The 15356-nt window shown below is 39.5% G+C and overlaps 1 protein-coding gene and 1 long non-coding RNA gene across 2 annotated transcripts; one reads left to right on the top strand and one right to left on the bottom strand.

The window, feature by feature from the left end:
- Nucleotides 1-2669: 2669 nt before the first annotated feature.
- On the top strand, nt 2670-12862 carry LOC139798309 (lipase member M-like). Its single transcript, XM_071748764.1, has 10 exons — nt 2670-2989; nt 4340-4451; nt 5541-5658; nt 6399-6597; nt 6951-7060; nt 7748-7884; nt 8441-8587; nt 9279-9350; nt 10898-10969; nt 12143-12862. The coding sequence occupies exons 1-10, from the start codon at nt 2973-2975 to the stop codon at nt 12374-12376; spliced, it is 1218 nt and encodes a 405-aa protein (XP_071604865.1). The 5' UTR covers nt 2670-2972; the 3' UTR covers nt 12377-12862.
- LOC139798317 (uncharacterized) lies at nt 5353-8513 on the bottom strand. The gene is made up of 2 exons (XR_011726793.1): nt 8426-8513; nt 5353-6999 (listed from the first exon to the last, which is right to left on the bottom strand). It is a non-coding gene; the product is annotated as an uncharacterized lncRNA (long non-coding RNA).
- Nucleotides 12863-15356: the final 2494 nt, after the last annotated feature.

Below are 15356 nucleotides of genomic sequence, written 5' to 3'. Positions count from 1 at the left end.
CAGAGCCCTTCCTTTTGACACTTCTGACTTTGCTTTTGTCACATAAAAGGTTCATAACTAGAAGGCAAGGGGCAGTGGCTTAAAACTTGAAGAGGGAAGATTTAAGTTAGACATTAGGGAAAAATTCTTTAGCATGAGGGTGGTGAACTCTGGAACAGGTTGCCCAGGAAAGTAGTGGAAACTCCATTCTTGGCAGTATTCAGGGCCAGGTTGGATGGGGCTTTTCAGCAACCTGATCTAGAGGTAGGTGTCCCTGCCACCTCAGTCTCACTGCTGGAAATCCTCCAGGTGAGTCCCCGACATTTACCTAGATGATAAGCACCGGGAATTTTTTTGCATGCCTGACAGAGCAGAAAGAATCTCTCACTTAAGAAACACTGGTTCTCATTAGTGCTTTATGCTTTTGCACTTGGGTCTGTTTATGTGTGGACTTCACTGCGAGGACTCCCTAAGGTGTTTGGATGTCTAAGAGCCATGGACAGAAAGGGGGGTACTGTCTTCCCCACCCCGAGACACGACTGTGCTGAGAGCCAACAGTGCTCTGCCAAAGAGGTGCTCACCCAGGGGTGGGGTGACTGCAGGCAGGTGTAGCACCCAAGCTGCCAGAAAACAAGGGACATCCTGGGAGTGCCGTGGAGAGCACACTGTTAGAGCCTGTCCTCAGTTTTTGGTTGTTTTCTCATTTTCAAGAAACAAGTGCTTACACTGTTATGGCGTGAAATATTTTTAAAGTGATGTGAGTGCACGGAGGGGTTCCTTCTGTTTTTGCTTCTGAGTGTTCCCTTGGAGACTAATGTCTGGCAACTCACACAAAAACAAGTCTAGCTCTCAATCAAGCATACCTTCCTCTAAAGGCCCTCCTTCACATACCCAAAATAGCTGTTTGTTCCTGATAACTACTTACACTAGCTGGATGAAGAAGCCAAAAGGACATATTTGATCCATGAAGAACAGCTATATTCAGCTCCTTAAAAATACTTTCCAGTCTCAAGTTACTTTCAGAGCCAGGACTAATTCCTGAGGCAGAAGGAAATTGGGAAGGGCAAAGAGTTTGAAGAAAACACCAAAATATTAGGGGTTATATACTATGCATTGCTGTAGTTTTTTTCATTCAGAAAGAGAACTGGAAGGAGATGAGGTTTCATGAGCCAGGAATGTAGTCAACAATTTATGCAAAGGAACTTATTTATATAAGGGCACCTAGACTGGACAGTTTAAAGTTCATTTGCATATGACCACATTTGTGAAGCTGCAGCCACACCTCTAACAATGCCATTTCAACCTTTAAGTATTTCCACTAAATTCTACAATTCTTTATGGCATGAGTAGCTTCCTTTGAAGCCTGTCAACATACAACAGAGTATTTGTGTCTGTTCCAAAACTCAGCCTAACGCTCGTCCTTGTTCATGTTCTTTACCTATCTCAAACACTTACTTCAAACAGGTGCTAACAATAACTTGAAATGATGACTTCATCCACTAGTTTGTTATTTATGGTATTATGCAGTCCATATGTTGTCCTTTTAGTCAGTGAGTTTCTTTTGTCAATGAAGCATTGCTTTATGCTAAGGAATGAAGCTGGCTTTGTTCAGACAGACTACATAGCACATCTTATTGTGGTATGTGCTCACATGAGGTACTTGAAGGCAAGTACATGTTTGAATAGTTCTTTGGTGGAATTAACGTTGAGCTTCAAAGGTACTGGAACTTTAACAGGAGAAAAGCTGGTTTTCTTAGAGGGAAGATACAAGATCATAGAATCATGGAATGGCTTGGGATGGAAGGGACCTTAAAGATCATCTTGTTTCAACCCCCATGCATGGGCAGAGACACCTCCCACTAAATCAGGTTGCCCAAGGCCCCACCCAACCTGGTCTTGAACACCTCCAGGGATGGGGTAGACACAACTTTCCTGGGCAACCTGTTCCAGTATCTCACCACCCTCACAGAAAAGAATTTCTTCCTAATGTCTAACCTGTATCTCCCCTCTTCAAGTTTCAAACCATTACCTCTTGTCCTCTCGCTACGCACCCATGCAAAAAGCCCTGTCCCAGTTCTCTTGTAGGCCCCCTTCAGGTATTGAAAAGCTGCTGTAATATCACCCCAAAGTCTCCACTTCTCCAGGCAATACTGCTGGGCAATACTGGCCCCTCCCAGCATGCTTTAGACCACTGAAATGAGGCCATTTTGGTAATGTTTCCTAAATACATACAGATTATAGAAAAGCATTCTAGCTTCATAACTATACATTTTGGGAATATCCATTTTATTCTGTGGCCATTTTGGAGGTGAAAGATGATTAAAGGAAAATCTCCTGAAGCCATTTGTGCAGCAACATAGCAGTATGGAACAGCAACAAGAGCATCAAAAAATAAAAGAAAAATCTGTATAGTAACATCTAAAGAAGTCTCAAAGAGTTGGAGATCCTTCTGTCCTTTCTGCATAACATGAGAAGCTGGAGTTTGTAGGTTTCTAGTGAAAGAGGAAGCTGACTGAGGTTTATTGAAAAATTCATTAGGTATGATAAGGTATATCTGTGAACATATTTGTTTTTAAAATTCCTCATCCTTCTCTGCCACTCCACAGAGACTGGTATTCTCCTTAAAAATCCATCAGTCTGTGATAGTAAAAGGAGCCTCATTAAAGCGTGGTGGTGAAGGAGATGAAAAACACAAGGTCTGAGAATAAAAGGAGTCACCTGGTGCTACCTGAAGAGAAAACAGAAGTGATAGAAGAAGGAATGAGGAGTGGGAAAGAAACAGATGCTTATTGCCAAGGTGCTGAATGACTGAGGAAAAAAAAGGTGCATAACCATTTTTAAAAAATCATAGAATCATAGAGTTGTTTTGATTGGAAAAGACCTTAAGATCTACAAGTCCAACAGTTTTGCTGCCTTCTTTACCCAGCACTGCTTCCAAACACCCCGGAGTAGAGTTTCTGTTCTTCTGTCGTCTCAGTCACACAGCCAAACACATGATTTCTGGTGCAAGGTTAGTAATGCTTTAACATCTCTCTGACCCAAAACTAGTGAAGGATTTGTGGGAGCTGCAAAAGACTGGTAAAAAAATTTAGGCCTGAGGAGTTGCTTTATTATTTAAGAATATATTTTTATATTGTTTTTTTTCCTAACTCACATGGGTAAAAGAATGGCTATTTCTTGAAATATTCCTTTTGGCTAAAGAGTAGTAGCATGACTCACCTGGCCCAAACTTAGCTAAATCTGGGATGAGAGGCGTGGGAAAAATTCCAAGTATGGGAATAAGATAGCAAGAGTTTTCAACAAAAGGAAGAGGGGCTAAGTAAAATTATATTTTTAACCGATCTGTTCCTTTTTCTACAAAAGGAGCCAAGTATTTGCAAGATTCATGTTATTAGAGTGTAGTGTTAGGAAGTTAGAATATAAAAGAATATAAAAGGAAAAATAAAAATATTATTTAGGGAAAAAGTTACAAAGTCTTGTTGACTGAGAAAACCATAAATGCAGTAGATCTGTTGGTTAATCCTGTCAAGCTTAGATCTGTATCTCTGGGACAACAGAGGTTCAGGTGTGGTCTCCAGGGTGGTGTTTGGTGTAGAGAGAATGCGAAGTCAAGCACTGCATTTTCTTCAAGCTAGGCATAAGTAGGTGTTCACAGGTGTGAACAACTTTGAGAGAGCTGAGCAGGTTGGTTTCTTCTCAATTTTCTTCTTTCTCATTTCCTGAACAAAACTGAACATCCCTGCACTGTCTACATTGCCATTGAGCAGCTTTACAGAAATTATGCTAGGCAACTATAAATAAGTGTTTTATTTAGGTTCCTAGGTTCTTAATTGAATTATAAAAAAATGTAATCTGTTTGTTTTCAACTGTATTTGTTTTTTCAGTTAACTATCCAACACCTAGGTTGTCTCCACTTTGAAAACTTCTCTGTGACAATTGCTTATTTAGTTATGAGTTGACCAATAGCTCCAGTGTTCCCCAGAGTTAGACAGAAATGTTTCCTAATTAATTTACAAAACAAATGTGTGGCATGGTAATGCAAGTGACTTGCTTCTCAGAAGAACAAGTGAAATCCACTTCTCCAAAAGCTTTGCAACTTTTCTTGGATTCACTGATAGTTTTGCCCAGATTGAGACCAATGTCCTAGTCCAAACCTTAGCAGAATGTCCAGATTTCTGCCAAACTCTGTCTGATATGTGTTTAAACTCAGCTCTGTTCCATTTAATTAGTAAGTAGGGATTACCGAACCAGATACATTCTGTAGTAGGTAGAACTTCCCTCATCAAAAAAAGCACAGAACCTGTCTGGTTTAAAAGTACAGAGAAGGACTACTGACAGATGAAAATATCATTCTATCCAGAGAGAAGATATGGCTGTTTGCTGCGGTGGTATATTTGTTTCAGGGAATTACTTACTCAGAAGAATTCAGGACAATGAAGAGAGATACGGATCCTGAAATATTTATGAATATTGTAAGTTGCTCAGTAGAGTGACCTCTCTGATGAAAGGAATGCACATCTCACAGCATAGGGCTTTCTAGAAATTGGAAATAACCAGGTAGATGAGCTGCCTTTACCTAACCCATCATCTCTAATCATGTTATGTACTAATGCTCTGTCTTCTATCGTCTTCTTTCTGCATGTGTAACAGCACATCTTACATTTGCTAGAAATTAAGGCAAACATCTTCCTTTGGTAAATCATCAGACTTAATTTCCTTTTAAATATCAGTTACTAGTTTGCTATTGCTGACACTATTCCCCTATCTGAAAAAACAGCCTGCTGGAATGTCAACATTTTGTCATCAAAGAGGACTCTAAACAACTTGTGGTGTATGTTTTCCCTGGTTTTGAATGGCCAGCACAGATCAGGAATGTCCTGCTTTTCAGACCACCTCTTGCCAAGCAAGCTTGTTTAATCTTGAGTAACTCATTAAAACCCTGTCTTTTCTGTTCTGTGTGATGAATTACATTGAGTAATTCAGTATAAGTTATAAAAAACAATCTTCTTTTGTAACTAAAAAAGTTAAATGTTACAGGACAGGAGTAATATTTATTTCAGAGCTTGAGAGTGTCCATGCTAGTGATTTCCCTTTTGACAAAGCAAGTGATGAATCCTGGTTTTCCCTTCATGTAATCAATTTTTCAGTGGTATTCATTTCATCTGTGCCATTCAAAAAAGGGCAGCTGTGAAGTGGTCTGGAGTTCTCTGAAGGCAGTTTAAATAAATTACTTTCACTTTCTCATATGCTAGTGATTCTTGTTTCACCAGAATGAAAGGTTTTGTGATTGTATGGCAGAGTATAATGCAGGGGTTTTATAACAGATTTTAACTGATAGTCAAATCCTGGATATAACACAAAGAACGAAGGAAATTTGTTGTAGTTTTAAGGTTACAATATCCAATCTAATATTGCTTTATTCAGATGCTTAATATATGTAGACTAAATTCCCAGTTGTACTTCATTGTGAATTTGGCACATTTCTTCATTGTGAATATCTTATGCATATTATATATGAAATGGACTTCTGCAAGTTAATGTATTTGTACCTACTCTTCTAGAATGAGCTCATTACTTACAAAGGGTACCCCAGCGAGGAGTATGAAGTGACAACAGAAGATGGTTATATCATTACAATTAACAGAATCCCTCATGGTACACAGAACCAGGGAAACCCAGGTACAGTTCTTTAAAGTGATACAAAGTCAGTCTAGATAGTACACATTCTGGAAAGAGATGTCTTTCCATTTTGGTAAGATAAATTTATAAAGACGTTCATCGAAGCTTGTGTACGTAAGTGAAACTTTAGTAGAGAATTATGGCTACCCTGAATAGCCTGCAAAATCAACAGGACTTGAATCAATTGCATTTAGTTATTATGAAAATCCACTATAATAAGAAGCACATTTCTCTGTAATAAGAGGTAATGAGTAGGAGTTTAAAAAAAATTAAAAAAAAAAAAAAAATAGGGCTAAAGCTGTAATCTGCCGACCAGACTGTTTTGAGAAAGCTCTTTCAGCTTCTAATTTTGCTTTCCTTTTGCTGACACCTAGTTAATATCAGTGACTAATTCATACTTTGGGTAAAGAAAACCTCTGCAAACAATCCCACACTTTCATTCTATATATCAGTGTTGAGAATCTCAAGCTACTGTGGTAGAGCTGGACAAACAATGGCTGTGGGATGCCAAGCTAGTTTCTGCTGATGTCAGCCTGATCTTTCTATGAATCCCTGCAGAAGTTCACAAAAAAACTTCTGTTTTCACAGAAAGGGATATTTTGTTCTTATTATTAGTTTTCTTCCTTTAAGTTGGTTCAGGAACAAATAACAATTTTGAATATGGGGCAGTAATGTCTCTGGACTACCATAAAATCAAGAAATGCTATAAAATGTTGTTTTGTTTCTGATTTGCTTTTCAGCTTTGAAACCTGCTGTGTTTCTCCAACATGGATTACTGGGAGATGCTAGCAATTGGGTCACAAACCTGCCCAACAACAGCTTGGGCTTCCTGCTAGCTGATGCTGGTTTTGATGTCTGGATGGGAAATAGTAGAGGGAATCGCTGGTCCAGAAAGCATCAAAATTATTCCATTTTTCAAGATGAATTCTGGGCTTTCAGGTAGATTGAAACATTGAAAAGCATCTCCATTGATCATCCTTACATATATATTTAAGCTGGTTAAAAAAGTGGTTCAGCTCCACTGAAGGAGCTCTGTCACTATATCACCACCTCTTCCTTCTGTGTCAATTGTTTAAATTCATCCTGATGCTTCTAGAAGTTACAGTCCCTCTGTATGTCAAGGGAGAAAATCTTGAGTAGTGTCTTCCATATACAGTGCCAGAAAGTGACAGAACCTTAAACAGCTGAATAATTCACTGAAAAGTTTCTTTGATTATAATTATGTAATTAAAATGTGATTTTAAATGGATTTTTAATTTCTGCATGTTTCTCTTTCAATCTCCTGCCTGCAGTTTTGATGAGATGGCAAAGTTTGATCTTCCTGCAGCAATAGATTTCATCCTAGAGAAAACAGGACAGGAAAAATTGTACTATATTGGCTATTCACAAGGCACTACCATTGGTAAGTTACACACAACAGACCAATGTTTCAGGAAACTAGGTTAAAATTTGAGATATTGAATGTACCTGAGGTTCTCATTAACTCTTTGCAGGTGTAAAAACACAGGATAAGCTGTTTTCCACATATAGGCATTTTTAATTCATTATAAACACAAAACAGAACAAGTTAAATGCACTGCTGCTATACATCTGTTGCCTTAAAATCATACTGGAAATTATTGTTACTTTCCAAGATACAAGGGTGTGCCCAAAAGCAGATTTTTTAATTGACCAAAATTAACAAACTAGGAAGATGAGACTACAAAATGAGAGGCTGGCCAGCTTGGACAGCACATGCACACAAGAAACAAAACATAAAATTGGATTGACAGGAAGAAAAGCAACTGCACCTCCCATATGTATATGATATGTGTGTATGTCCATCAGAGTTTGAATTTATGTTTAAATGGATTTGGAAGAAAGCTGCAAAGGCAAAATATAGGAAGAAATTTCTCTCTGAAGAGGGAACTAAAGCTACAATGTAGTGACACGTGGAGAAGGGATTTCACACAAACATAGGCTGAACCATAGTCTCTCAACAGCTAACAAGGTTACTTGCAGGTTTGAAATTGCAGAATAGCATTTATCATTACTGAAAACAGTCTAATGTACAAATAATTATTTTCTTATCTCTTTTTTGTCTTCTCAGGTTTCATTGCATTTTCAACAATGCCAGAGCTGGCTCAAAAAGTCAAATTCTATTTTGCGCTGGCACCTGTGACTACAATTAAATATGCTAGAAGCCCAGTGATAAAACTCCTCTACCTTCCAGAAAAATTGCTCAGGGTATGTCATATCTTGGTTTTAACTGTGTAACCATATACTTGTTTGTTCAAGTACTAAAATGCATAAACAGCAAGTGCAAGGCTTTATGAAATCTACTCATTTGCATGTGGGTAGGTTTGCCTTATGGATGAAGCCTTTTAGAAGTTCAGACTGGACACTAAGAAAAATTCTCTAGGGCAATAGTGTAGCACTGGAACAAGTTACACAGGCAGGTACAGAGACATGGAGTCTCAAAGGTTTACAAGATTCCTCTACACAAAGCTGCAATTGATGTGCAAGCTTAGAGACACAACACAAATTTGAGAAAATATTTAACATATCTCTTAACTAAAAGTGATGTAACACAATTTGAGTAATGCTTGAGCAGGCTGATGCAATAGGAAAACACATGATTTGTTTCTTATTTATGGGAACATCATCTGAGAAATGAAGAAAATGCAAGTGAGAACCAATGAAAATGCTGGAGAATAGGAACAGGACACAAACACCTTCTAAAAATGACAGCCTAATGTACAATAGTACATTCCAAAGTGAAAGTTACCTTTGTATTTCACAGGGTTTGCTTGGAAACAGAGAGTTCCTTCCCCAGTCTGAGTGTCTAAGAAGGTTAATAGTCCCCTTCTGCAGTCAACAAGCTTTTTCCAGGCTTTGTAGAAGTGTCTTCTTCAGTCTGGGTGGCAGTAATCTGAAAAACATTGACATGGTATGTATAACTCTTACCAACCATACCAATAGCTTGCGCTCCTGCCCCCAGAATTTACATTTTGTCCTATGGTGTGAATTCTGAATTTGTTTTTGCCAGCATCACAGTGCAGGCAAGAGTAGTCCCCCTACTAGGTGGCAATATCTGCTGGTTGCTCCACTTTGCAGGGGACCTCTGCTTCACTCCTAGACAGGCACTTGGCAGCATCCCTACAACAAGAGCTGCTCAAAGCCCCCCAAAACTCTGCAGTTTGACTTCAGCCAGACCTCACCTAGGGCACTGTCTCCTGGTTCATACTGAATTGTTGGTCTTGTTGGAGATCCTCAAATCACATACCAAAGAAGAAATAAAACCCCTCTGTTTCAATTTTACAGGAGCATTTTGCAACAGAGAAAGGAACAAAAAATATCTAGTTTGGGGTCTAAATCTCTAAATTTCTATTCTATGTTTTCCCCCTCTTAGATTTTTCTTAGATTCTCAGTCATCCTGGAAAATGTTCTGACTGGGGGCTGTTCTTTTGCTGTTACTCTGAACCTGACACACCACCATATCTGAAATAACTCTGAGAAAGACTCTGATCATGCCACTCTAATTTCTGTTGGCTTTGTTGGTAGATCTGCTGCAGCAGGTGTTTTGATGTACATCTGAATGAATGAGAGGAAGAGAATACTCACTGAATATTTTCTTTCAGAACAGAATCGATATATATATCGCACAAACCCCTGCTGGAACTTCTATGCAGAATATAGTCCACTGGAGTCAGGTACTAACAAACTAGAAACACTGGAAAAATAAAATAGTTGCTTACCTCTGTCTGAATTGTATAGAGTGGATGTAGCTGATATCCTGCTGTGAAGCCATCACTAATTTTTGGAAACACGTGCAATCTGTGGTTTATAATTGAAAGCTCAATTCAAAACACTATTTTTTCACTGACACTTCTTTTGCCACCAGGATACAGATATGACATAAGTACCTTTGAAGCCAACAGTTAGATTCTGTATTTGCTTAAAAACCTTTGCTGGAAGCAGTGTATACAGACATGTTTATCACTCTTTTTATTGTGATCCAGTACCTTTTATAAACGACACTTGTACAGAGCTTATCTTAAAAAATCATTTGTTTCCAACATGAAGTTAGGCAGCGAGCAAGACATAGGCTGCTCTTTAAAATATCAAATTTTACTAGTAGAAGCTCTTGTAACCTCAGCTCTTGTTTTCAAAACTGTGAGTTTTGACAGCAATTGAACTGTAAAGAAAAAACCCTTCATTTAGTACTTTCATTACTTACAATACACTGTGCTCTGCCACAGTACACCCTCAGCAGCAGTGCTGATAGAAGCTGCCTTTCTGTCTTTGGGTTTACATTTTCAGGATTCTTAAGATCTGGGCACTGTCAGAGAAGCTGCTGCATACAGGACAGGTTTCCTGCAGCACTTCAGGCTCTGGACCAGAGGAGGAAGAATCTGTGAGCACTGTGAGCTTGCAGGAGTTTTAGTGTATTTTTCAACACAAAGGTTAATGGAATTTTCAGACACACAGGTGTGTTGGAGTGACATCTGTGCAGTAATATACTCAAAATCAAACAACACTTCAGCAGTGAATTGACCTAAAGTATTAGCACCAATTTCATTGCTTTTGTAACCTTGACCTAGGCCTGTACAGAAAAAGGGTACCAAAGGCACAGTGGGGGAAGCTCTGTAAATTGACTCAGGTTTAATCCATCATCTAGCCACAGGCCAGCAAGTAAAACCATGTAGGGTTAATACTGCTAAGCCTTTGTTGTCATTGCTCTTATTACTAGTAAAGAAATGATTCTGTGAGCTAACAGACATCCTGATTCAATATTAAGAACCCATTATGGTGACTCTCACAGTAGTAACAAACAATGCTGCAGGCAAAGGCAAGGAGTACAAGGGAAGAAATAGAAATAGTGGCTTCTGAATTTAGACCAGAGAGGAAAGAGGAAACATATGAAGCAGCCACTCACAAAGCTCAGGGATGGCAACATGACTGTAACAAGAAGACACCACAGCAGCAGCGAGAGGAACTTGCTGGAGGCAGTTGTTAAAAAAAATTTTTAAACTAGAACAAATTGCCTGTGAAAGTAACCCAGAGTTGTTCTGCCAGCGCGGGGATTTTTTTGGCTCTGTCAAAAACATGACTCCTTTTCTCTGTGACTTCTAAGTTACTGTTCTTCTATAGTTCTTGACAGAACTTCGGTTGAGGCTTTAGATTGGACTCAGAGGCTGAACCAAAAACATCCTGAATGACAGCTTTATAACTACCCTTCTCTTGTTCATCGTCTTAGGAGGCCCATTCAGGGAAGTTCCAAGCTTATGACTGGGGCAGTTCAAAGAAGAACCTGGAAAAATACCAACAGGTATATTTTAGTGAAACAATTTCATCACATTTGGACAACAGAGAAACTCAGGAAGACAGAAAGGCTGTAGTAGGAGGCACATTTTGAGAAAACAAGAAGATGGGTTTAACTACCACCACCTCTATTGCTATTTCCCTATTTGGAAGTCAACAGAGAACTATGCAAGCACTAACAGCAATAACAAAAGAGGGCACACAAATCTTCTCAATTAAATGATCAACAGGAATAAAGAAGAAGTAAGGGCAAGAAAGATAGAAAATTAATTTTGGAAAAGGTTACATCTAGTGGATCAGACTGAAGAGGTGTTTTGCCTGCTAGCATGATTGACACAGTTGCAAATTCATGAGAGAGCGGGGAAACAATATTATGGAGCAGGCAACAGGAGGCCACTAATAGGTACCCCTAGATTCTAGCAGTCAGAGACATAAGGTACTCAACCAGTCCCTGACAAACCTCCCTCTATCCAAAACTCTAATCGTATCCTTGACTCTCCTGAGTTTTGGGACTCTACAGCAGCCTTCATTGAGTTACATGTTTCAATGCTGGTTTGCATAAAACGCAACTTTCCTTGGTTTGTCTTGAATTTGTTTGCCCCTGGCAAGTCACTGGACACCTTCTAGGTTCTATGTTATGAGAAGCAATGGGATAACTACCTACTGTACTCCTCCTTCAACCTTTTCATTATTCTATAACCCTGCCTCTTGTCCCTGCTCTGGCGTCTATTTTCCAAACTCAGGAGTCCAAGCTAAGTACCCTCTTCTCCTACAAAATTTCAAAGACCTTTTCATCCTTGTTACGTGTTGTGTTTTATAACTACTCCATGTACATCTTTTAGAGCCAAACCAATATGCCAAAAGGATCAAACTAGGGGTTTACCCAGATGCATTCTGACATATTCTGTCTTGTTCTGGACTCCTGTTCTATGAATCCCAAGCTGATAAGGCAAAGACCCAACAATAGCTCTTTGTCAGCTCAGGAGATATTTTCCTTAAGCTGTGCTATCAGCTGGGTCAGCTCTGCAAGCACAGACAGAAAAGCAAGCAAGGGCTCTTCATTCCTGTTTGGCTCAGGCACCTCTACTTTGAACTGTGATGGAAGAAAATCCCAAATGAATGTTTAAAGTTTGATATGCTTTCCTGGTCATGAATTCCTGTATGGCTTCGTGTTTTCCAGGCTACTCCTCCTCTCTACAATGTAGAAGAGATGACTGTACCTACTGCAGTATGGACTGGGGGACAGGACTTACTCGCAGATCCCAAGGATGCAGCTGTTTTACTGTCCAAAATTAAGAGGCTGATCTATCACAAGAAGATTCCTGAATGGACACACCTGGATTTCATCTGGGGATTGGATGCACCTTTGCACATGTACAGTGAAATTATTGATCTGATGCAGAAGTATCCTTAACTCAGAACCAGTAGTCATACGTCACTCATATATGCACTTGCTTTCACTGGGTATGATTAAACCTTTTTGCATCAGATGGTTTCTGCTAGAGTCAGAAAAAGAACTCCCTCTGATGCTGCTTTCATACCACGTGTCACTGCAATGCATCTGAATGGTGCACTTCATATTTTCTTTCAATTGATAGTCTAGATTCTGCAATAACCATACTTTGCTAATGTAAGACAGAGTTTTCTTGCAGTCTGCTCTCTGCTTTAGACCCTGTCAGGAGTGAAAGCACTAACTTTCTCTGTATATGGCCAGTGATTTCAAAAATTTTCTGTTCTTCATATTTTTTCTCAGTTTATTAGGCTGGCAGTTCTTGAAAGGCATTGTGTAAGCCAAGACTGATTCCAGCTGTTATGGTGTTGATTAATTTTGTTTTAGATGAAAAGAAGACCAAAAGTTAAAAACTGAGTTCACATTAAAAAGTAACTACTGAAAGAACAATGGTTCATCTTTATTTGGAATAGAGCTGTTTACTTTTTTCCTGGGGAAAAGCAAGGGTTACATGGAGTATAGACTCTGCAGAAAACAGTAGCCAGTCTGGTGGTTCAAGCTTGCACCTGGACAGGAAACTTCAGTTAAAGGTTCCCCCTGAGATTTCTCTATCTCAGTCTCTGGAAACCTCAGTCTCTGCTGACAAGACCCTCAGCATCCATGTAGATGAACTTTTTGGAGTAGGATAAAGGAGCTGAGTTCATCTTGGCAATGCCAGCATTTCAGTGGGACACTTTGGTTCAGTTACACTGCAAACCCAGCCGGAACATCACATCTCCTGCTATTTCATACAGAAGCTGCTGTCTACCACAGAGCTGAGCTATCATGGCTCTGAGAAGCCTCTTTGGGGGTTAAACAGTAAAACAAAAAGTACCCAAACATTGCCAGAAAGGATCCATTATCTCCATATTTAGAGCACTTTGCCAATTAGTGGGAAAGACTGCTGTGAAAACAATGCTGAAGAGACTGTCATCCTGTTGAACTTCCTGAGAGAACTCTGACTCTACCAATGATGTTTCAAATAGTTATTTGTTGCACAAAGACACTCATCTGAAGGGCATCCTCCATGGTTATTAGGACACAGCAATATGGGTCACTGGACCTTCAGAATCATATGCCATCAGCTTCACTATGTACAGGAACACAGTGCATGTGTTTCCTTTGAGCATGATACCCTATTCTCCATTTGAATCAGATATTCACAAAGGCCAAGTCTGGGAGGCTAACAAGGGCAGGCACAGCTGTTACACTAAGATAGTTCATAGGTGACACTGTATGACCAAAGAATCAGTGTCTCACTCTGTGAAACAGCAAATTAGCCAAACCATGAATGTGTCCCTTTCCCTTTCAAGACAAAAACCAGTCCTGTTTCATCTCCTGAGCCCACTGCTGAAGCCTGTCCTGTTCCCTTGTGCTCCATGAATGTAAGTAAATCTCGATCCAAATAAAATGTCTCTCCACCAGTCGAAGACATTTCTTATGCCAAATACAAGTTCCTGGGGGCAAATACACTCCAGGGAGTCATCTCTTCAACTAAGTTAAAGCTTGTAGGGGAAATATATGTGGATCTGAGAACTACTTTATGAGTTATCAATACTTACGATGGGAAAAGCAGTAACAACATACCTAAAGGAAGACAGAGTATCTTCTGAATTTACCTAAGAAAGAGATTGCAATTGTGTAACTAGTTTAAAACTTGGGAGACTGCAGAGGAGTCAGGGTGCTGAATTTTCTGGAAAATCAGTACAAACAGGTTAAACAAGCAGCACTGGGAACATCATGACTGGGAACATGTTGATCCCACCTTGGAACACAAGGGAGGATTAGACAGCATGTTGCAGAAGCCTTTCTGAGTGATTTATTTATGTTTTGATGAAAGTTATTGTAGCAGCAGAGAGACTGAGTTCTGCTTTTCACTGAGAAGTTACCAGATTATCTTTTTCACCATCTGAAACAATATTCTCTACTTTGCATATAAAAAGGAGCTGCTACTGTGGCTTCACTGATATCCTGTTCTAATTTCACTCGTTTCTTTCCCCCATCACCGAAAGCTATCAAAGTATTTGCCAAGGTGTTCCTAAGAATGCAACCCTCTTATCTGGTGTTCTGAGAAATGTTCAACAGTCCAAGTTCTTCTGAAGATATTTTTGAGTATTTGGCTGTAAAGGCTGCTCCTTATGTAGAGGATTCTACTTTGTAGCCTAAAGACACAGAACATGTCCTTCTGCCCATGATCATCAAGCCAGTTTCAGTCTGACTATAACAAATTCATCACTATGTTTTTAATGTTGATGAAAATGTCTTGGGAGAAACAAGAACCTTTATTTGGTCCCTCACTGGGAGACAGGTTGAGAGAGTTGGAGTTGTTTATCCTGGAGAAGAGAAAGCTCCAGGGAGACCTTATAGCCACCTTCCAGCACCTGGAGAGGGCTTACAAGAAAGCTGGAGTGGGACTTTTCACAAGGGTATGTAGTGGTAGGACAAGGGGTAACAGTTAAAAGGTGAAAGAGGATAGATTTAGATAAGATCTTAGGACAAAATTCTTTACTGAGTACGGTGATACTCTGGAATAAGTTGCCCAGGCAAGTTGTGCATTTCTTATCCAAGAAATGTCCAAGGTCAGGTTGGATGGGAGTTTGAGCAACCTGGTCTAGTGAGAGGTGTCCCTGCCCATGCAGGAATGTTGGAACTAGGTGATCTTTAAGGTCCTTTCAAACAAAACCATTCTGTCATTCTATGGAAGGTTATATCATGCATTCTCACCTTCTTTGGCACTAGAGAGACGGTAGAGAAGCCACGTCAACTCTGAGTGACAAATTCAGAATAAGATGGGTTCCATGAGTTGTGCCACTCATTGAAAAACAGACTTAGCAGTCTGTGTGTGATGTTAAACTTGAAGTTAGCGTAAACAAAAAGAAAATTAATATCTGTGACAGTATTCTTG

The sequence above is a fragment of the Heliangelus exortis genome, chromosome 7 (assembly GCF_036169615.1).
Source record: "Heliangelus exortis chromosome 7, bHelExo1.hap1, whole genome shotgun sequence".
NCBI classification, from domain to species: Eukaryota; Metazoa; Chordata; class Aves; order Apodiformes; family Trochilidae; genus Heliangelus; species Heliangelus exortis.
The sequence above is the reverse complement of the archived record's forward strand: the minus strand, read 5'-3'. Positions and strand labels throughout refer to the sequence as shown.